Source organism: Nannobrachium achirus (assembly GCF_963921795.1).
Source record: "Nannobrachium achirus genome assembly, chromosome: 2".
NCBI classification, from domain to species: domain Eukaryota; kingdom Metazoa; phylum Chordata; class Actinopteri; order Myctophiformes; family Myctophidae; genus Nannobrachium; species Nannobrachium achirus.
Genome location: NC_137811.1, coordinates 19364657 through 19389466, shown reverse-complemented (window position 1 = coordinate 19389466; position 24810 = coordinate 19364657). Strand labels below are relative to the sequence as shown.

Here is a 24810-nt window from a genome sequence, read left to right as displayed (position 1 = left end):
ATCAATGTCTTAATTTCATGAATACGTAGGATAGGCATTCACAAGCTTTCAGCTTCTGCCAATCCTTTTGATCACCTGTAACAATGATTATGTGAATGTATGACCTGTATAAATGTATGAGTTGATCAAATAAACTAACTAACTAACTAACTAACTAACTAACTAACTAAAACACGTATTACTCCTACTTGAGAACATTTCCAAGGCCAGATATAAGAGTTACAAGGTTCTATAAATTAATTATGAAAGACTTACAGTAATTCATTGATGTGGAAAATAGGAAATGTACTCTTACTTTTACTTATACTTTAAAGAAGTAGTTCACCCCCAAAATGACTTTTTTTCTATTGATTACTCACGCTATGGAGACTTGAGTTCAATAATATTTTTGTTTTTGTGTCGCATTCCCAAGACAAAAAAAAAAAAAAAAAATATTATAATAATATAAATGTACACCCATTGATTCCGAATGGAGACACAAATGCCTAACCCTAACCCTAACCCATTTCTGAAAGATATCACAGATAAATGTAGCTTAAGTTAAACATACATTTCAGGCTGGACTAAGATCCAATTTTAAATCATATTTTGCATAACAAGAATATTTGCTCTTAACCATCCTAACCTGCATTTTCTTCTGCCATTCCTTCCATCTCGTTCTTGGTGACACTCAGCTCCACCCGAAGATCGGTCACCAAGTTCCTCTGCTCCTTGGCTTCTCCCTCGCTGGCTGCCACCCTGGCCTCCATGTTCTTCAGCTTCTCCCTCTGTTCTACCACGGTGGCTCCCAGGCTATGAACCATGTCTCTCACTGCTTTGAGCTCAGCCCAAAGGTCTGGTTGTAAGAGGGTACCTGCAGGTTCACCATGGCTCTCTATCTCCTTGACCCGTCCACTCTCTCCCTGAGCCCCAGCCTCAGACAGGCAGAACAGTAAAACTAGCACAGCCCCACAGCCCTTCATTCTGAAACAGAGTCACTCGGGATGTTGGGCAAATTCTTCCTTCCTTATATACTCACAAACCTGATAAACCGACATTGGTTTTACCCAGTGGAAAGTTAATGAACAAGCTGGACACTAAATAAAGTCAAGGACCATCTGAGAGTTTCAACATGTGGTACAAGATAAGATGTCCTGGTGCTGAAAAGAGTGGGTGTGAATGCATTTATGGGTCCATTTGGTTTACTTGTTATGGGGGTCGATGAAATTAAAACATTTGAGAACTACTGTCCTAGCAGATGGGAGGCATTTCAAGGTTTGTTATCACCTTATGATTTTAATTTGACCCTAAAATAAAATAGAAACACCTTCATCAATACAGAATTTGACCTGATCCTAATCCAATACTCATTATTACTTTAAAATATGCATATAACTTATATTAGGGCCAACTGCATCACCTGTTATACTGTACCATTGGATCACATGTGCATGCTTACACACACACACACACACACACACACACACACACACACACACACACACACACACACACACACACACACACACACACACACACACACACACACACACACACACACACACTGCACTTGAACAGATACATAAGAAGAATTTGAAATCACTAGAATTTTCTAACACAGACACTCTCAGTAACATGAATGTCTACACAATGCAGCTCGTAGATCTGCTCTTTTCACTGAATGTTGGCCCCAAAAATAGGGATGCTAGAGTTCATGTGGTTTAGGCCTAACCTATAGTTAGGCCTAAATCAACCTACAAAATTAACCTACAAAAACAAATATGTTGCTACATACTGTACATGTACTGTAAGCCCCTCCCATACACTAAAATGTGTTCCAGGCCTGAATGGGTTTAACATTTCATTAAAACATTTCTGAGACAGTCATGATACTGTAGAATAATGATTCCAAGTTTGAATGGATCCTTACATAAGAGGAGATGTCACCTGGTATGGTTCACTTACTGCCAGGGTCACAAGAAACAAGAGCTGTCCCAGAGCTTTGGATCTGGTTGGACATTTGCAGTGGCCACGAGATGAAGCTGTCATGGTCACATCATGTACAGCATGTTGTGACCATGATGACATAGTGATGTCACCCGGTTCTATACGGCCATCATTGAGTCCATCCTCACGCACTCCATCATCACCTGGTTCCCCGCTGCAGCTGCAAAAGATCTCGTCAAGCTGCAGCGGGTGATGCGCTCTGCGGAGAGGGTGATTGGCCGTCCCCTGCCCTCCCTCAAGTCCCTGCACGACTCCAGGGCACTGAGGAGGGCAAGAAAGATCATGGCCGACCCCTCCCACCCTGGCCACGGCCTCCTCACCCTGCTCCCCTCTGGGAGAAGGATGCGGCTGCTGAAGGCCACGACAGCGTGCCACAATTTAAGTTTTTTCCCCCTCCGCCAGGCTGCTCACTGACTCTGGCTTCCCTTCTTCCCCTGTGACGCCAGTAACATGTATGTCTGTGTTGCACAAATGAACAATACTGCACTTTATATCATATTTATTGCACGGTTTTATATTATGTGGAAAAAAGAGAAGTGAACTGAATGCACTCATGTGGTATGCCAAAGCAAATTCCTATGTGTATTACACAATGGCAAATAAAGGAATCTGAATCTGAAACTTCAGCTGTTCTGTGAGTGTTGAGCTTCTGCTGTGCACATGATTAGTGCATTCATTTTGACTTGTACAATGGCTACTATAAGTCTAGTTTATTTTGATGCACATCGAGTCTATTGCTGTTGTATGAAATGTGCTTCATAAATAAACCTAAAGCTGCACTATGTAACTTTCCTCTTCTACCCCGGGTTTGAACCTGGTTTCCTGTGCTGATATCGTTTTTTGTTCTGGGGATACATGTAATCTTGACAAAAATTCAAAATTCACGTCAGATCCTGTATCAATTAATACAATTTATTCATTAAAGAAAGGTTACACAGTTCAGCTTTAACTTACGGTATATTAAGTAAGCCAGTAGTGCGGTCAGTAGAGTGAGTGCATATCTCTGCCAGGAGGCAAAATATATAGTGAAAGTTCTACATACAGTAAGGGGAGGCCTGAAGGGAAAATTCTAATCAAGCATTTTAGAAAAAAGAGAACAAAAATAAATACCTTGATTTTTGTTTGGGGCTATGCAAGTATACATAATGCCAACTAAATTAAAAACTAAACTACAGCCATGAAAGTTGTGCATGTGATTATGAGTTCACCATCTCTGTTGCTGATCTCTACATTCATTATCTACCTTTCTCCATTTTTCTCTGTCATTAAAATTGCTTATTGTTAATTCCTTGTGTCGCTCCTGTTTGTATCACCATGTCAATCAGTGGTTGCAATTTAAAATGTAAGAGTCAGGTTTTTGCTACCCCACAGGAGGGCTTCTCAAAGTGGGTGCCGTGACGCAGGGGTGCCTCAGAATACTTTGATAATATTTGGAATTTATCAATATCACTTCAGTTTAACCACTTATACTTACGTAGTAAAACGGACCTACTGTAAGATGCACTGTACTTGGTAGGCTACAATCCTTTTCAGCCTACAGTACGGCATCTTCATCAAAAATAGCCGATCTACAAGCTCACAACTAGTCTCTGTGAATGCGTTCATTGTTATTTTAAACATTACAGTACATATCACAATACATATTTTATTACATATGCTTATTTATTATATTATCAAATAGCTACACAGTGTTAATAACACCTTGGATACCGACATCCTTTCGGCGTCTGAGCACAAGAAGGAGGAGGAGACTCACATCCTGATTGTGGAAGGTTTCCTGCTTTACACCTTTGATCGACGTGCTGAACCAACATTATTTCATTTCCATTCCATACGAAGAATGCAAAAAGAGGAGGTGCTCAAGAAACTAGACGGTGCCACACCCGCCCGGTCTGTTTGACGGACATGTCTGGCCCATGTACGTTAAACACAAGAACATCCTAAGTGCATTAACCTTTGTGGTTCACATGAGTCATTTAATTTATTTGTTATCAAAGGTCAAATCAGCCCTCATGATTTGGGGGAATAAACAATAACCTAATTAATGTCATGTACAATTAATGCAATATCACTTAGAAACTTACAACAATTTGTCTGGCAGTACTTGTACTTGAACATGCACAAGGCAATTAAAATAGCAGCAGATATATGATAGAACTGATACATCACCATATACTCTAGTTTGAGAACAAAAGCAATCAAATATCAACAGATCTAGAAACAACTGGTGTGTGCAGTATGTGAACACGTACACAACCCAGTATAACTGAGGCTGAATTCTACTTCAGTGAGGGAGTCGTACCAGTGACTCCCATTCACTGTTTGTTTGATCAGCTGATCAAATACCATCAGTTCCCTTCTACTCTCCAAAAGCACTTCACTTCACACTTCACTTACTGCACTTACTGTATGTCATACCACCACAAATAATACATAGAAATAGAAATATTTTATCATACTCCTGAAAACCTGTACACAGTACGATATGTTCCCGACAGCATGTTGTTGCTGCAAAAGTGGTGAAAATAGCAGTTATACAAGCTTACAACGTGTCGCAATGCATTGTGAGTTTGTCTATTTTTGGATAATGTTGCCTCTCAGTGAATGCAACTACTTTCATTCAACTATCTCCAATATTGACATGCTGTTCCTTTATATCATCGTTGTTTTTTTCCCCCTTTTTTTCCCCACAGAAGCAGATAAAGCGGGGTCGATCGAAAAACGAACACAGTTCGTGTGACAACTTGAAAAGGTAAGGAAAAATTAAAGCTATAGCTGTCAGTGTTTAGTAGTAGTTTGGTTAAATATGCTTAGTTGACAGTGAATGAGTTAATGAAATTATCTCATAAATAGCACCTTTCACTTAACACTGGGTGTGATTTTCTTTTAACTATGTTTTTATCTCTGACTGTGTTTTTTGTGCTCTTTTGTACCTGGCCCCACAGTACCTGTCAGACCTCCTCAAGGACTACTCCCCGGAGCGGAACTAGATATCTGCTTCCCTGGGGCTCCTCACCATCCCTTCCTTGGCAATAGAGCTTTCAGTGTGGCAGCCCCAACCCTCTGGAGCTCTCTCCCCATGGCAATTCGCCATGTCCGCACTGAAGAGACATTATTCAGGCAGTTTTGTTAAGCGTCCTTGGGTTTTTGAAAGGCGCTATATAAATTCAAGTTATTTTTATTATTATTATTTTGTAGGCAGACAACGTAAAACACATTATGCTCGGCGAGCACGCAGTCGTACGACTAAGTATACATTTTCCATATAAGTCCATATGAATTTATCACAGTGGTTCTCGAAGTGGGGTCTGGGAACCGCCAAGAGTCCTTGATATGAGGAGGGTCCAGGGGGTCCCAGTTAAATAATTAGGATCAGTTAGTTAGCAAATGGACCCTTACTTAATTCTGAGACGTAAACATTTGTACACTCTTACGAGTTATGAGGGTCTATGGCCTGATCTAATGCACACTAAAAAGGGGGCAAAATGTTTGAGAACCAATGATATATCATACTTGTGGGTTGGGGGCTTTTAAGCCGTGACATCATTTTGTAGGCAGAGGAGAACTCTGCCCCCAGAACATTTTCTGTCCCTCGCTATTTCAACAGATCCGAGACAAAAATAACGACTAAAGTATAATTCTAACACTTTCCTTTCAACAACAAAGAGAAGAAAAATTTGTAAATAGTAAAAATAGTAAAAAGATTCACGGAAACTGGGGGCAGAAATTCTCCTCTGCCTACAAAATGATGTCATACTTAACAGCCCGACTGCTAGAAACATAGATACAAGACACTACAACAATAACAAGAGGGCATTAGCCAAGCTTGAAGTACAGGCTCAAATCCATGCAGTAAATAAATAGAGTAGGCCTATAACAGTTCTGGCATTTAATCTCCACAGTTCCCTCTAACAATAAAAAAAACAAAAAAAAAAACATGCGGAAATCCTTTTAAACAACCTTTAAACATAATGACATACAAAAGGAGGAAAGGTGATGTCTCGTATTTTTTCTTTTTTCAGAACACAGCAACAACACAACATCTGTGACAAAATGTGACTAGAAATAAAGAAGGAACCAAAGATGATGGACAGTTGCTAGTAATACACATCCATCTTTCTTGGAAAGCAAACCTTTTTCCTTCCTTCCTTCCTTTTATCATTCACTGATAATCAATGAAGCCAGCCAGCCAAGGCCCAGTGGCTCTTATCACACGCACCGTATCAAGACTGTTTCTGCGTGCAGTGTATTAGTCGTAACCTTGATTTGTTACTTTGTTTTCTTTCAACAATGAAGAGAAACAAAACCACTAGATTGATTGCTATTCATATGAACTTATATCAACCTTGCTCCTAGCTGTTTTATCACATCATGGTGTGTGAGGATGTACAGTACATTGCCTTGACCCCCTGCTCACTGGCCTGCAACAATATTTAGCCCTCCTTGAATCAGGCGAAAGACAAACAATCACAAAGGGCCAGCAATGGAAAAAGTATTCAGTTTCTTTACTTACATTAAGTAAAAGTATCAATACTGCAAAGTAAAAACACTCTATTAGGGCACGGTCACACCACTTTTATTCCACAAGGGCTGATTCTGCCAATGCCAAAGTACTAAAAGTAGAACATACTCATTATGCCGAAAGTCCCATTTCACAGGTTTTCAAAAGTATAAAATGTATAACAATAGCAGATCTACAAGCCCAATGGGTCGCACTGTGACACATTGTAAGCTTGTAGATCGGCTATTTTCAAAAAGTCTGAAATGCTGAAGTAGGTAAAGTATGTTTTGCAATAATAATCAAAATCCACAAAGTAACTAACTAGCAACTGAAGTTTTCAAATGGTAAAAGTACAATATTTGCCCCTGAGATGTAGCAGAGTAGAAGTAAAAGTACTGAAAATTGGAAATACTCCAGCAAGGTAAAAAAAAAATACCTCAAAATTGTACTCAAGTAACAGTAGTTGAGTTATGCACTTTCCACCCCTGCAAAGGGCAGGCCGGTTTGGAGGAGGAGAGGCATGGGAGCACACATAGACATCAAAGGGGGCTTGAGCCCCTGTCCCTTTATCCGTCTGTAAAAAGTGCCCTCTCTCCAGACCATGAACGCAGATTTTACTATTGTGAAAGAAAAGCAAATGCCCTCTTTTCCATGCCATATCCGAAGGCAGCATTCAAGAGAATTGCCTTGTCCAAACTCTCCTGAACTTGAATGCTGCATTTTATGTTGAAAGAATTGCCCTCTCTGTGTAGAAATCCATGCCGTACGCCACATCTAGTATTGAATCAATTATGCAAAGTTCAGTGTGGTATCAAGCACCAAAAATTGCAGACCTCCAATGCGACGCGTTGTGAGCTTGGAGGTCTGCTATTTTCAATATTTTCACCAACAGGCCCTTTTAGAAATGTCAGCCCCTGCCTCTCTAACATTCCCTGCACGTCCCTGCATGGGAGGTGGAGTGGAGGAGGGATATAAAAGAGCAGAGCATGATGATGATGATGATCATGATGATGTTGATGATGATGAAAGCGTTGGAAGTGTGGACGTCCGGAATGGAGGTGTCAGCGGTCACAGTGGGAGCGCTGGTTCTGGCTGTGTTGCTGTGGGTCGTACTGAACTACACGTCCAGACAGAGAGACTCGTCCATGCGGGGAGGAGAGCACCAACATGGAAGCCTGTCAAACGGTAACTCACTATGGGGCTTTTAAGCCGTGACATCATTTTGTAGTCAGATCTCCAAGCAGATTTATTATCAATATCTGTCCCTCGCTATTTCAACAGATCCGAGACAAAAATAGCGACTAAAGTATAATTCTACCACTTTCCTTTCAACAACAAAGAGAAGAAAAATTAGTAAATAGTAAAAAGATTAAAGGGCGCTGGGGCCTTTTGGCCCCAAAAGTTCTCCTCTGCCTACAAAATGATGTCAGACTTAACAGCCCCATAGACTATAACATTTCAATGTTACAATTTTGTCCTCTAGACCAGTGGTTCTCAAACCTTTTAATGTCAAGGACCATATTTGCCAGGGACCCCCATAAGAGAACATTTTACAGCTCTAGTAGGCAGTGATTTTAAACCATTTTAAGTTCAAGGGCCCCCAGTTTGACATGCAGTATATCAATTTAACAGGTCCATTTGGTTCCATGTGTACACTCTCTAAGTCACATACCCATAAGGGTCCATTTTGTTCCTAACTATCATTTAGCTGGGGAGCCCCTTGAACTCCCTCAAGGACCCCTGCGGGTCTTTTCACCAGACTACGTTTTACTACTTTCACCATATTAAACCGCATCCATAGATTTCTTTGGTTAAAAAAACAAACCATTTGTTAAAAAGTTAATACTTAAAGGAGTAGTTCACCACTTTTCAACCTGTCTTCATATAATAGGTCCTCACTAATGTTCATGATAAAATATCACAATTTTTTTCTACTCAGTCCAAGTCTCCTAGGAGAGCTGTGGGAAGTTCAGAATCCATCGTCTTGTGACATCATCATTTTCCAAAAAAAAAAATTAATCAATATTTTTGAAAAAAATATTTAGATTTTTAATATCGCGAGAACAATGGCTTCCACTTTAAAATTGCAACTTTTCAGGAATAGGAAGCCTGCAGTTTCTATAAGCTGGATTGGTAATCGATGATGTCACAAGACTATGGGTTTCTGACCAGCCCACAGCCCTCCTCTGAGAAAAAAAAAGAAAAAAAAAAAAGAAAAGCTATTTTTGAGTGAGGACCAATTATATGAACATAGGTTGAAAAGTGGTGGAGTTCCCCTTTAAGTGCTCAGTTCCAATTAATTCCAAAGATTATTTTGTTTCATCAGTGCAATTTCACTTGTTTATCTTATATTCCCTATATGATTTATTTGGCAGTAAAAAAAAGAAGAAAAAAAAAGAGAAAGAAATAGCATATCTGCTACTAGTAACTAAAAAAAAACTTGAGTTACTAGTTACTTTGTAGATTTACATCATTATTACAAAACCTATGTTAACAACTTCAGCACCGCATACATTTTGGCCATTTGAAAATAACCGATCTACAAGCTCTAGAAGCTCACAAACTTGTAGATCTGCTATTTTCAAAAGACATTCATTTGAAAACTTGAAACGGAACATTCGGCACAATGAGTACTTTCTGCTTTTGTACTGCTTCAAGTATAGGCTATTTTGATACCAATACTTTTGTACTTTTACTTGAATTCCGGACTTTTACTTGTAAAAGAGTATTTCTACATTGCAGTATCGATACTTTTACTTAAGTATAAAATGTGAGTACCTTCCCAGTTCCCACCACCGTGAATAGTGAACATTCCCTCTCTACCGTGGTCTTCTTCACGTCCTCTCTCTGCAGTGACATCTAGACTACAACACTATCTCTATGGGTTTCTCCCTCTCTCCCTCTCCTCCCCCTCCTCTCCTCGGCTGCCCGGCCCGCCCAGCCTCTTCCTGCTGGGCAACATGAAGGAGCTGGCACACGACCACCTGCCCATCCACCTGACCAGCCTGGCACAGCGCTACGGCAGCATCTACCGCCTCAAGTGTGGCAGCACCAGTAAATGATCGATCCATTACATCACAGTGTAGTGTTGTAGTACTCGAGGCAATGACTCGTCTCGAGTCAAGACTCCAAATTTTCATTGACTCTGTCTCGTCTCGCCCATGATTTTACTTGGTCTCGAATCCCCTGATTCAGCCCGGGAAAAAGAGTTGGAGGCCCTCATTGCGAGCTATAGAGAGAGATCTCTCTCTATAGCGCTGCTGCTACTCAAAGATTTGCCATTTCAGATCCTGACAAGTGACAAGCCAGTGGGCCAATTACATGAGTTATATTTTGTTGTCCATAACTGTTTGTTTTGTATTTATCATTTTAAAAATGATAAATACAAAACACCGCAAGGCGTTGTGTGCTTGTAGATCTGCTGTTTTCACTACTTTTGTGCGACAGCCTTGTATGATGAAGCAGGGCTTTGCTTTACGAAAGAATGTACAAATTTGAAACTTGGAGATACAAGGTTTCTGCCCGACAGTGACGATTTACTTTGTTGGCCGCCCAGCCCCCAAAATGGAACGAAGGCCGACATTTCATTTTGTATTTTTTCCTAATGGCCGGCCTGGGCCGTCCGGGAATGAACCGGCCGTTCGGGAGTTGTCCCCCTTTTCCCAATGGCAGCACGTCCCTGCTCGACTCCGTCTCGGACTAAGGGACTCGGGACTCTTCCCCCACTCGAGTCAATAGTCAAGACAATGCAAATAAATAACTGTAAACCCATATTATGAGGAGTCCATTCGCATTAACATTATAATGGAGCTATCTGGTGCTTTTAATTGATGGATTACTAGATGATGTGGGTAAATGGCTTAGTAAGAAAATCCATAGTTTTCTATGTGTTATCGGGCCTCAGTCTTGATTTGGTCTCGACCCCCGTTGGTCTTGGTCTCGACTCCGACTCGATCCCCTCCCGCACGCGGGACCCCCAAATGTATATGTATGTATGTATTAGTTTTCCATGATGTAATCGTCTCGTGTCTTTTTCGTCCTATAGCCATGGTGGTGCTAAACAGTAGTGATGTCATAAGAGAAGCGTTGGTGAAGAAATGGTCAGACTTTGCTGGGAGACCTATTTCATACACAGGTAAAAATAAATAAGAAAACAGGAACAATCTCAAATTCCTTCTTGAATGTTTAGCTCCGGTGTTGGGGTCACTGTATAGTCTCGCGTGGCCAGACTGTTGACTCTCACAATTTGCAGTCTGGGAGACGGAAGTTCTAATCAGTATCTGGCATGAGAAGCGATAAAGCGGATGTGAAACCTCCTCCCCACTTCCGTTTTGTTGTGCACATATCCTAAATAAAAAATCATCTAAGCACTTTGTGAGATCTCTCCATGAGAAGTGCTATATAAAACATACTGTACAACATACTTACTCGCCTGTTTCATTCACCTTTGGTTCCGTGCGTTGTCCTGGGGGGCGGGGGAGACCAGTCCAATAGTAACACACACTGGGCGGGGGGTCCTCCATCTCTCTGGAGGACTACACAGAGGAGTGGATGGCTAGGGTTGATAATCTGTGTGTGTTGTTCATCAGGAGACCTGGTATCGTGGGGAGGCCGCTCCATCTCTCTGGGGGACTACACGGAGGAGTGGAGGGCCCATCGCAGGCTGGTCCACGGGGCCTTGCAGCGTTGCTCCCAGAGGTCTCTGCACGGTGTGATCGAGAGGCAGGCTCTGCACCTGCGACAGGTAGCCTATAAGGAGTGCCTGTTATAGGTCATGTTATGATGAACAAAACATAAACTAAAAAAAACATTTTGCCTAAAGCACCCAGTGATCACTTTCAAATTCACTTTGACTCCTTGCTGTGGTCACTTGAAGACCTGTCACTTGTGTCCACAGGTCATTAAGGTTAAACCTCTAACAAACTAAACTCAATTCTTCTATTGTGTTGGCACTAGGCTGGAAAAATAGGGTCAAATGATTACAAATTTTCAACACGACAAAGAAAGAACCACCATTTTAACAAGTCCATTCCATCGTTGCTCTCTCTCACCCTTCAGGTTTTGATGGACTATCAGGGCAGTGCTGTGGATCTCTCAGAGGACTTCACTGTGGCGGCCAGCAATGTGATCACCACTCTGGTCTTCCAAAAAGAAGTGAGTAACTATAACTGTCGGCCTGTGGGGGATATGACAGACCAGAAATAGAATACATGCCTGTAGAACAAGCAGTAGTTGACATTAGTGGTGACATGACACTGGCAGTGACATTAGTAGACTGTATCATGTTGTGTAATGTATAATCCTGTGCATTGTACAGTGTGTCTGAACCAGGCTGAATTTTCCAAAAGGGCATTTTGGTGAAAATATCGAAAAATAGCAGACCTCCAAGCTCACAAGTGAGTTTGGAGGTCGGTTATTTTCGATGCTTGATACCACACTGAACTAAGAAAATTCAAGTCAGTTTCTTCACAGAGAGGGTAATTCTTTCAACATTAGATGCTGCATTAAAGTTCAGGAGTTTGGAAGGCAATTCTCTGGAATGCTGCCTTCAGGTATGGCATGGAAAGAGGGAGTTTGCATTTCTTTCACCATAGTAAAAACCACATTCACGGTCTGGAGAGGGCACTTTTTGAAGACCAATAAAATGGCAGGGGCTCAAGCCCCCTTTGATGTCTATGTGTGCATGTGCCTGCAGTGTGTAATGTGTTGTCCTGTGTGTACTCTGTATGTAATGTGTATTGGACAGTGTTTAAAGGACCTACACCATGAATTTTCACTTTTTCTATTTTAAAACCTTTTTTTGGTGTCCCACTGGCACCTTCTATCCTCACAAAGTCCTATTTCTGACAAGTGTGTCTTTCTCTGGTTTTGGGAAGACAGAGATGAGAAGCTCTCAGAACAGTGCTGTTCTGAGAATTGACGCGTGTGACGTCACACACGTTTCTGTTTAAAAAAAAATAAAAATAAAATATATATATATTTTTTTTTTTTTCAAAAAAAATTTTTTTTCAAAAAAATTTTTTTTTCTTTGGAAAAACCCCACTAGATGCGCCACTGAGCAAACAGAGGCCGTTTTTGGTATTGCAGCTGGAGAGCCTCATTATAGTAGAGCTAGAACAAACAAAGGAATGGTCAGAGTGTTTGTTGAGGGTTAAAACCTGTCTAAGACTCAATTTTGAGCATATATTTATACAAAAAATATAGTTTTAAAAGCATGGTGTAGGCCCTTTAATGTGTAATGTGTTTACTGCAGTATGAGAAGACCTCTGAGGAGCTGCAGAGTTTGCATGGCTGTCTGAACCAGATCGTGGCTCTGTGGGGCTCGTCCTGGATCTCTGCTCTGGACTCCTTCCCTCTGCTCCGGGTCAGTGCACTCGCCACACACCACATCTAACACATTAACCACTTAAACTCCATTAAAGATGGGGTACCATGATTTTTTTCCACCCTAAAACACGATGTTCAGGTATTATGATTATACTAGGAGGAAGATTTTTCCCCCCAAAAAGTCAACAGAAAGTGTTTATGTGGCCACACCCATTCCTGGTTGTTAGCATGGGTGGTGACCCAGCTGAAATTAGCCACACCCACAATGTTAAAAGGGGAGGGGATGATTTTATGATGTCATTAAATCAGTGTTTTTCGATCAGGCCTTTTGACTCAGAGGCTTTCAGCTTTCAGGAGGAAACCAAAAATACACAGGGAAGGCAGATTAGCACATTATAACCCCACCCGGTGGTCTCTTAGATTAATGTTAACTCCATAGACACATTCAAAACAGAAAAAGTACAAAACTATGGCACCACCTCTTTAATCATTAATCTGGGTCCCCCAGGGCTCTAACCCTCATGGCTTGAGCCCCCTCTTTCCCCCCCTCTACAACGAATCTCTAATAAGCTCACTTAGATCTGCTATGTGACTGTTATGCCCAGAATAGGTGATGCCAGGGTTCAACTTGATGCTTCAACCTTTTGATGTGATGTTCTCTTCTCGTAAAGAAACTGCCCAATCCGCCATTTTCCCGGCTCCTTCAAGAGGTGGCCCGGAGAGATGACATGATACGAGCCCAGCTAAATGACTACAAGGTTTGTAACAACAAATGGGAAAATATGGAATGATTTGAAGAGGGGTCAATGACCATATTAGTAACTCAAGATAGACGGACGGACGGACGGACGGACCATCCATCCAGAGTGGTGGTCTTTTGACCCGATTGAACCGATTCTATAAATTAATGTCTTCTAAATCTTGTTTCTATGTCAGTGGTGCTCAAACCTTTTCATGTGAAGGACTCCCAAACTGATATGTATTTGGTCACAGACCCCCTCAAAATATTTAGTTCCAGGGACCCCCAGAAGCAAAATTTGAGTTACAAATGTGTATATTCAAAGATTTGCCCACTATTTCACGACTTTATAAAAATACTCAGTGCCGCGCTGTGACTGCAGATCTACAAGCTCACAGCACGGCACTCAGTGCCACGCTGTGAGCTTGTAGATCTGCTATTTTTCAATAGCTAAAGTATAAAATAATTCCAGGTCTAAATGGATTAACTGCTAGCTAAAGCCTGATAGTGTTCTGTTTGTCATACTGCATTAATCGACGGTTTTGTTGTCACAGTCACGACGCAAGACATGCCAAGATGCCATCATAGGATCTCTGCTGCTGGCCACCGAACAATCGGCAGACTTGACACATGAAGCCACTGACCAATCAGCAGACGCGACACATGGAGTGGTGGGTATATGACAGTGATTCACTGCTGACCTTCAGCCACGAGGTCAACATACTAATTAATCATTAGCTTGGGATTAAAGACAGCATTATGACACGTTACGATTTTAATCAAAAATGTTGCTTTGCCTCTTTTTCAAGGTGCTGATGTATACATATTTAATAAACTGTTTAATTTAAAGTTATACTATGTAACTTTTTTTATAAAACATTATCTTAAAATTGTCCTAACTATTAAATCGCTAAAGTTTTAGAACCCCCACTCCGTTAATTTCAGCCCCAAAAGCCTTTTCTTTATATGTTTTCTACATAGCTGTGACAGGGGCTGTATTTCCCGGCAAAATTATGTCATCTCCCACATGATACACTACAAGCCAATCACAGCGTGGATCATACACCACCGGCCAATCACAGCGAGTCTTGCTGTCTCTAAAGGAAGTAGCTTCCCTCAGCAACTGTGTTTACATTGGTGAAGGAATCTTGCCTGCTACTCCCTCAATCCTGCTCTACGGATGCGTATCGGCGAGGCGGAGGTGCTCGCGGCGGCCGCGGTGGTCCGCGGACCCCCGTTCCGGTGGTCCGTGGCGACTCCAGACGAAAAAAGCAATACCACTACTGACCACTAGTTGAGCAGCTTCCACAGTACAGCTTTAAGTGAATTACCCCCACTTCACGTCAGCTTAATTTAAGCCACCTGTTTGCTAATTAATCAAATTTCAAGATTAAATGTATTCATATAAACTGGACTCAATCCACAAATTCTGAATTGCCCACAGCCATGTAGACTACTGTGTTCACACAACTTCATTAATAACACAATATTGAATAGGATAATGAATTCATATTGTCCTTACCTTGGTACAGACATGACAGTCATAATGAATCCATGTTGTCCATGGGTAGGTTCAGACTGACATACAGACAGTCATAATGAAACCATGTTGTCCATGGGTAGGTTCAGACAGACAGACAGACAGACAGACAGACAGACAGACAGACAGACAGACAGACAGACAGACAGACAGACAGACAGACAGACAGACAGACAGGCAGGCAGACAGACAGACAGACAGACAGACAGACAGGCAGTCATAATGAATCCATGTTGTCCTTGGGTAGGTTCAGACAGACAGACAGACAGACAGACAGACAGACAGACAGACAGACAGACAGACAGACAGACAGACAGACAGACAGACAGACAGACAGACAGACAGACAGACAGACAGACAGACATAATGAATCCATGTTGTCCTTGGGTAGGTGCTGACAGACAGTCATAATGAATCCATCTTGTCCTTGGGTAGGTGCTGACAGACAGTCATGTCCACATGGCCACAGTGGACCTCATCATCGGAGGGACGGAGACAGTTGCCGCCTGGCTGAACTGGACTGTTGCCTTCCTACTGCACAGACCAGAGGTACAGTACTGTACGGTGTGTACAGCTGGAGCAGGTCATTCCACTACAAAAGCTCCATCTGACTGGAACAATCTCCCTCTTTCACTCAGATCTATTACCTCTCTTGGCCTTCCTTGTATTCACGTCTCGAAACCACCTGTTCATGCTTTTAATATTGATTGTATTTACTTGATATCTAACTTTGATTCAAGTCAAAGTACTGTATTCTCCATTCTTTTTTGTTTAAAATGAGTTGAGGCCTGGGGGTGTGGGTGGGAGATGCAGTGAGCAAGCTAACTGTGCTGTACACAGGGAAAGGAGCGCTTGTTTTCGGTGATGACGACGGAGGCGCGCCGCCTCAGGCGACCTTGAGCCACGTGAGACACCGGCGAGCGAGCGGTAGTGAGTGAATAGCCATGTTGAGCGTTGCGAAGGTCGCAACGGGCCGACTCAGCGCCGTTAGAAGTTGTAAATCAGGGGGCCAGAATAGTAAATCTTCGCCCCCCCGACTTTCGGCACGTCCGCACGGTCCAAGTGAATACAGCAGAGCGCTCCCTACCTCAGGTTCAGCCAATCACAAGCCACGGGAAACCACGGATCTCCTACGGAGACCATTATCGTGTACTGTTGTGTGTTTGTACTGTATGTAATGTTTTACTCATGTTTTTGTACTGTATATAATGTTCACTTACAGTATGTGTGTAGGACCCCCTCTAAAATGAGATGCTGCATCTCAAGGGGCTATCCTCTCAATACATTCTGACCAAAATGGATATTGTTGCTGTCCGGCAGAAACCTCTTTTCTCAAATTTCTTTTTAACTTTTTTGCAATCATACTACAACTCCACATGAAAGCATGCAAATGTAACACAGCGGCACATTTCTGCAGATCTGCTATGTTTGCTATTTTTTTATTTGAATACTGAAAAGTAAAAAGATGATATTAAGATCCCCCTAGCACTCACCTCCGACTCCACGTCACCCCTAGCACTCTTTTCTACTCTTTTCTAAAAAAACATTAACACGAATCCAACATAGACTGATGACAGTGCTGTCAAACAAGTCGATGAAAATCTGCATAACGCATTTATACAATATGTAGTGGGAGTCCCTGCTTCATCTCTCTCTGTTAAGGGGTCATTGGCCCAAAAACGTTGAAGACCCCTGGTGTAATGTCTTACCTCTAGCTCCAGTGCATGGTGTATGAGGAGATGTGCTCGGTGCTGGAGGGACGCTACCCCACGTACAACGACCGGCACCGCCTCCCCGTCCTGGGCTCTGTGATCAGCGAGGTGCTCAGACTGAGACCCGTGGCTCCGCTGGCCGTTCCCCACAGAGCCATCAGAGACAGCAGGTCGGTGCTGACAGTAGGCTACACATATCCAGGGCCAGTGGTTTTCCACAGTGTGTCGTTTGAGTATATACACAGTATACTTAAAGGAGTCGTTCAGACCAAAACACATATAGGGTTAAATCTGTCTTTTATCATACCCCTTCATACCTGCTTTAGTTGATTTTTTTCATAGCTGCCCCTGTTGCTAGATTTCGGCTGCCCCTGTTGCTAGATTTCGCGGGTCCTCTCATAACTATCAGAGTAGATAGTCTTTATTCTAGTGCGGTTATTTCTTTAGCTTCAAAGTTAGTATTTTCTTTATTGGATTGTGTTTACACAACGTCCTGAGACCAACCAAACCGCTGTTTTGACCTCACACTTACTTGTCAAATGGCTTCTGCTCTGCACCAGAGCAGGGAGAGGAGAGCCTAGAAAGGGAGGAGAGGAGCATAGGATCTTCTCGTCTGTTTGACAAGTAAGGGTGCCTGTGAGGTCAAAACAGCGGTTTGGTTGGTCTCAGGACGTTCCAATCCAATAAATAAAAATACTAACTTTGAAGCTAAAGAAATAACCGCACTAGAATAGAGACTATATACTCTGTTAGTTATGAGAGGGCCCGCGAAATCTAGCAACAGGGGCAGCCGAAATCTAGCAACAGGGGCAGCTATGAAAAAAATCAACTAAAGCAGGTATGAAGGGTATGATAAAAGGCAGATTTAACCCTATATGTGTTTTGGTCTGAACTCCTTTAAGAAAACCTATCAATACCACAATGTAGAAATACTCTTACAAGTAGAAAAAAGTGTTATTATACTTAAAGTACCAAAAGTTGCACAAAACCCCAGAACCTCTGTCCCCCAAACTGTGGAATAAACTTTATTTGGTTATTTGTTTGCTGGTTGTTCATTGTTTTGTTTTTTATGTAAAGTGTCCTTGGGTTCATGAAATAAGCTATATAAATTTAAGCTATTATTAATCATTTAGCCGGGGACCCCATAGAACCCCCTCAAGCACCCGTGGACCCCAACGTGGAGAACCACTGATCGAATCTGTGTGCCTTGTATGTGTCTAGCATTGCAGGCTACTTCATCCCTAAGAACACAGTGATCATTCCCAACCTGTTCGGAGCCCACCACGACCCTGCAGTCTGGACCGACCCATACCACTTCAAACCAGGTAGGAAATTAAAGTCTGGACCCATACCACTTCAAACCAGGTAGGAAACTAAATTCTGGACCCATACCACTTCAAACCAGTATAGGACCATGTAGTCTGAACATAAATTCGGCCCTGGCGTCCTAGATCCCAGACTGGCCTACCACAATCGGCGTGAACAGAACTACAAGATCTACAAGCCCACAACGTGTTGAGGCAGCGGCGCGTTGTGGGCTTGTATCAGCTGCTATGTGTTTGTGTGGGACTTCTGGGCCACAGTGATTGGGCTACTAGACCGGTATTCAGATGATAGACAAGCCAGTGGGCCAATCATGTGTGTGATGTCTCTCTTCTCTGTGGGCCGGTGTTCGCTCGCACGAGCGCGCGCACACACACACACACACACACACACACACACACACACACACACACACACACACACACACACACACACACACACACACACACACATATAGATATACATATACATATATATATATATATATATATATATATATATATATATATATATATATATAAAAATCAAACCTCGGTTCGAAGTGAAGCGGTGAATCTTAGTATAGAATTGTCTGGAGAGCCGGTATGACAGCCGGTATAATAGGTTTTAAAAAAATATATAAAAAGTCCTGCTTGCTGGTCTCTTAGTTGTTTGTCAACTGCATCCCTCTATAATTATTTCAGTTTCTGTTATCTTTGTGGCCTACTAAATTTTTCAACTTCTGCTAGATTTTCAATGTATTTACTCTTGTCTGCCTTAATGCTCCTTTTTACCATTCTGTTAGCATCTGTATATTCTTATTGTGCCTTTGCTTTTGCTCTTATGCGGCTATTTGTCATTGCTGCAATAGGTGAGACCTATTGCATGTACAAGACAGATAAAACCTGAAGGCCAAATTATCATGTGAAGCTTGACCAATCCTCAAAGTATCCATTCATCTGACCGGGAGAGACACCGCACACATATTCTGGACGTACAGGACAGATAAAGCCTATTCATTCTGAACTGAAATGACCATATATGGACATGGGACACACATTTTGCTTTTTGAAAAAGCCTATTCATTCTGGACTGATATTTTGCACGTACGGGACAGGAAAAACCTGTTCATTCTGGCCTGGATTGACCATATATGGACATGAGGTGACATACATTGTGTTTTTGAAAAACCCTGTTCATTCTGGACTGAGATCACCATATATGGTAATTAAACGGACATTCTGTTTTTGAAAAAGCCTGTTCATTCTGGACTAAAATGACCATATATGCGCGTGATACACACAAAGCCACTCATAGGAAGCGGTTTTCACCGCTTTAAAAATATATATTTTTTTATATAAAAGATTTTTTTTTTTTTAATAAAGAGCTTAGGCATGGATTTACCTCATCCCTCCTAACAAATGGAGTCCTTCTCCTACAGCCAGACATAAAGCTAACAGCAGCCACTCTCTCTCTCTCTCGTCTTTCAGAGCGTTTCCTGGAGGGCGGGGGAGGCTCCACTCGTGCTCTGCTGCCTTTCGGAGGAGGTGCCAGGCTGTGCCTGGGGGAGTCCGTGGCCAAGGTGGAGGTGTTCCTGTTCACTGCCTACCTGCTGAGAGACTTCCAGTTCCTTCCTCCAGACAGCCACGCCTCCCTGCCAGACCTGAGAGGAGTAGCCAGCGTGGTGCTCAAGATCAACCCTTATGACGTCATAGCACGCCCAAGACCTGCCGCTTAACCGAACGTTTTATTCAGGGCTGTATTTTGATTGTCTTATGCACTAGCTCCTATGTCCTAACATAAAGGCCTGTCCATACTGTCTTCGACCACCGAACTTTTCGTCGGAGGAGTTCCGACTTTCCGACGTGCAGCTTTCCGAACTCTAATTCAGGCTAATGCTTTTCAGAAGATGCGAGTGAGGTCATTTTGCAGTTGAACCGGACCTTTCTGACTAAAAGTTTGGTGGTCGGAGACAGTATGGACAGGCCTTTAAGTTAATACAGTAGCAGTAGCATGTCCTGGTCCTAATCAACCACTTCCCTTTTCTTTAGTAGTAGTTTTTTTACACTGATACATAGGCTATTGTTTTTATATTCTTGTGATATATAAATTGCCCCCCCTGATCAATTTGTCTCGTCTCAAGTTGTAGTACTTGAGGTATTACATTTAGTTAGACTCGGTTCAACAGATAAATATTGTGAAAATAGCCAAACAAAAGCTCATGAGCTTAGGGGCGGCTGTGGCTCAGGAGGTTGGCCAATGATCCCTGGGTAGGCGGTTCAAATCCCGGTTCCTGAAGTGTCCTTGGGCAAGACACTGAACCCTGCCTGCGTTGAGTCCAATGGTGTTAGCTTGCCACTTGCCACCATTGGTGTGTGAATGTGGGAATTGAGGATGTTGGCGTTGACTGTTTGCTGCTTCCTCCCAATGTATGAATGAATGGACCATTGTAAAGCGCTTTGAGTTCGCAAAAAAAAAAAGAAAAGAGTAGGTAATAAATGACAATTTGGCCAGTGTTTGACCATTTTATTATAGTAGGCCTAGTCTGTTGGTTACTTTTCTTTCTATGTGCTTTAGTTCTGTATTTTTATGAATTCTGAATGAATGAATGATTTTATCTGGAGGGCCAAATTGTCATGTGAAGCTTGACCAATCCTCAGACTGGGACACACGATACACACAAAGCCACTCCTTGGAAGCGGCTTTCACCACTTCAAAAAGAGAGCAGCAACAACAACAACACTTATATAACTTAATGTAAAAGCAAGCTGGCAATAATAATCTAAGCAAAGACCATGAAAGTCATATTTATATGGGTGCCCTGAGCCCAAAAAGTTTGGGAACCCCTGCACTAGACCACACTCTCACATCACAATTTAGTACAGTGAGTCCATCTGCACAATAGGCTATACATATTAAAGTAGATACCTGTGTAAATTAACTGTGTTTTCACTGTAACTAGAAATTTGAAAACATGTTACTTACTGAGGGTTTGATCTATTAGCCACACCTCGGCTGGTCTCTGTGTCCAAGGGATAGACACAGACGAAGGGAAAACTCTCAGGAAGCGAGACATTTGCAGAGAAGACTATTCTATTGGAGTAGATGGCAAGGCTGTCTGTGGTCTGAAAGACAGGTTATAGACCAGTAAGACTCCCTAATCGGGAGATAAGCGACCGTAGGTCACATGTATACACAAAGAGGGCTGTAACTGCCATTGGTTCCTAGTTGTGTGGGTAATGTGTAGACATACTGTGTACCGATGTGCGTGATTTTAGGGCAAAATATGTAGGAGCAGTGTCCAAAAATGTGTTTTGCAAGAATCGGCCTCATGGTGGCGCTAGAAGAGGGCCATGTGAGAAATGAGGGGTGGGGTCTCCGCGTTGCCTTGGCGGACGAATAGGTACCGGCCCCGGCTCTCCCGGACGCTCCTAGCCCGAGTTACGGCATTTTATGTGAGCTGCAGTGGAGGGGGTCCTCCACTGGGGGCGCCACCACTTTGGCATCCGTTCTGGAGCACCAGGAGTCGGTGGTCCCCGGGAATTCCCCGTGAGCAGCCCCGTTGGGGTGGTCATTTGGTCATTTTTGCGCATTTGGTCATTTTTTACATCTGGGGGTCCCCCAGGGACCTGGGGGTCCCTGGAGCTCGGGGGGTCCTAGTTTGGCAGGTTGTAGTTTGGCAGGCAAGGAGTGTGTGTGCAAAATTTGGCATGGATCGGGGCAACAGTTGTGGAGATATGAGCAGGGCAATAGTGTGACGTGTGAGGTGTGACAGACAGACGGACAGACAGACTGACTGACTGACTGACTGACGGACTCACTCACAGTTTGTGCAGGTTTTGATAGTAAGTGCGACCTATGGTCGCAATAAACCCATCTGTTGGGAGTAGATGGCTTGGGTGTTGTTGGTCTGAAAGAAGACATGGTCAGATCTAGCCGAGCGGACAATGCACCAAGTGCCAATATCCACCACAATTAAGCCTAGTAACAAAGTTAAGGTAGGTTAAGTGATTTCACTTAAGTTTCAGTTTTCATTTAGGTGACAGGCGGGGGCCTTCCTCCACTCATGATCAAGTGGGGCGTGCCTTGGTTCGCTTAAGGCCCTCCCCCACTCGACCATGATTGGAGGAAGGCCCCACTCTATCCTGATTGGAGGAAAACCTGTCACCCAACAGTTTTGGTGGAGCAACTGAAACAGCTTTTTTTCTCCTCACAGGGGTTAAGGCTGAAGTCCAAATATGGACCAAACACTCTATAGTAACTAGTACTATCAGAACGTAGACCCATTTTGTTATTATTTGAATTAAATGAAATCACTTACCCTACCTTTAAATCCCTGGTTGGTTTTATTAGTATTCTATAATGTACTGTGGGCAACATCATCATTGTTAGCCAAATCCTCACCGTCAATTTGTTCCCACAGGCGTCAGCCTGACGTTCCACTTGGTACCACACTGTTCCATCACGCTCTGTGAAAGATGTGCACTGCGGGTCGAGGATCCATTTAAACCAGAGGATTGTAGACCGGTCAGTCGCAGGCCAATCTGGATTAGACTCTGACCACAAATAAGCTGAGAAGTTAAAGATGGAGGGGGTTGAGGGGCAGGAATTGGAGACTGTTGACTGACAGTAGTTTCTTGGAGTTGAGGGACAGTAGTTGAAAGGAGTCGAGTGGCAGGAACTGGAGGGTTGAGGAGTAAAAACCAAGGTGTTAGAATTAAAACACATCTTTAACAAACAAGCCCTCAAGCCTTTTACAGTACAAGGTTCTGCACAATTATAGGTTAATATTTTTATGATCAATTTTACTATATCAATGATACGCAGGAGGCACTCAACGGAGCCAGTTGTGCCATACTGTACATACTGTATGAAGAGAACAGAACCAACAGAACAGCTGACACTCTCACCATGGTCCACATCTTGGAGGAGAGAGGGCGAGATCATTTAGCGACCTACAACTGGGTTGCAACCCAGTCGGTAGTTTTCACCGACTGGGTCGCTAAAACTACCGACTGGGTCGCTAAATCTACCGACTGGGTTGCTAAATCACCGACTGGGTCACTAAATCTACCGACTGGGTCGCTAAATCTACCGACAGGGTCGCTAGTTTTAGCAACCCAGTCGGTAGTTTTAGCGACCCAGTCGGTGAAAACTACCGACTGGGTTGCAACCCAGTTGTAGGTCGCTAAATGATCTCGCTCCTACTGTCTTGGAGTCTTGACACAAACCTGTAGAAAATATACACAACAAATTTAGACAAGACTATGTGACAGTCAGTGTGTATCACTGTTAATGTTCTGTGATGTACCTGGCACATGCCTATCAATGGCACACACTTGCTACATAGTGTAAGACACAAACAGAAACTACAAACTTTAAAGTTATTTATTCAAGGAACAATCAACACACAGGTCACACAATCAGCTCACTCGCTCTCACTGTGGCCCTGCTCTGGATCCTGTAGCAGCCAAAATGGGGTTCAATTATTTGTATAGGGTTGCCAGGGAACGCACCTGTAGCCAACCTCTGATTGGGGCCAAATTGGGCCAAACCAACCTTGTCCTTTTCATTAAGGTGTTAAAGATCAGGGACACTGGACATTGAAAGTAAAGTTAAAACCTACAACTCTAATTGAAAATGTTCATGATGTAACTTTGTGTCGGTTCATGGCTGGTGAGCAGAAGTGACAGTATATTACAAATCACCCTGATTATTAGGTTCAGTCTGGTGGGAGGGGCCATGGGGTATATCATGGGTGAGCTGTTCACTATCTGACAGCAGAGATTGTTAATATACCAAGATATGCCATCCTGGTTGGAGCCACTAGAGTGCAACATGGTACACAAAGCCTTCAAATAGCTAGGTGGTCTATCATTGTGGGCTCGCTGCAGCAGCAGCAGCGAGCATATTCTACTCAAAACTTTGGCCATCATTCACCACCAAGACCACACACACGCACACACACACACACACACACACGCGCGCACACGCGCACACACGCATGTGCCTGCACAAAGGAAATCAACATCTTATCATGTGTTTCTTAAACTCTGTTTGACACAACACTAAAAGTTTGTGCAGCACAGTAGGCTGTAACTAGAAAATATATTGTTCCTAAGGAAACAATGTGGGCTCGCTTAAAGCCAGAAAATAGTAGGATAAAAAGTATAAATGCAGTTTGACTTGGTATCTCGGTCTGTGTTGTGGGTGCAGGTGTAGACTTGCCTCTAGTTGATCTGATTGGGAGCACCTGTTTACATTGTCCTAATTGTCATCAGTTACACAACTGCTAGCTGACCGCTACCTGCTTCATGACCTGGTGGAGTATATTTACGCCGTCGCACACAGGCCTTTCGTGGCTTACCCGCTGCCACGGCCACTTTATCACCTTCTCGCGAGTGTTTTTGCAATGAGTCCATTCGAGCCCTGGACCAGCCCAGACAAAGTGGACAGGATCCACACGACGGACATGAAGCACCCGGGACTGCCCGGTCTGGAAGACCTCGGCATCGTTCCTTCCTCTGTAGAGCAGAAGGCCATCGAGATCCTGCGACGCCATCGTCGCTTCCGCTACCTGGAGGCTGAGCTGGATGAGACCAAGCCGGCCAAGACTGTTGCCGATTAGGCTGCTCCATGAGACACAATCTGGCCGCTGCCAATTGGTTGATGCCTTATATTGTTTTGTCTTTATTCTATACAT

At 43.0% G+C, this 24810-nt stretch overlaps 1 protein-coding gene across 1 annotated transcript; it reads left to right on the top strand.

The window, feature by feature from the left end:
- Positions 1–7476: 7476 nt before the first annotated feature.
- cyp21a2 (cytochrome P450, family 21, subfamily A, polypeptide 2) lies at positions 7477–19845 on the top strand (the record flags this gene model as incomplete). The annotated part of the gene is made up of 11 exons (XM_080740343.1): positions 7477–7672; positions 9341–9541; positions 10533–10622; positions 11077–11231; positions 11546–11641; positions 12741–12851; positions 13486–13572; positions 15529–15642; positions 16809–16975; positions 18027–18130; positions 19598–19845. The coding sequence occupies 11 exons, from the start codon at positions 7477–7479 to the stop codon at positions 19843–19845; spliced, it is 1569 nt and encodes a 522-aa protein (XP_080596469.1).
- Positions 19846–24810: the final 4965 nt, after the last annotated feature.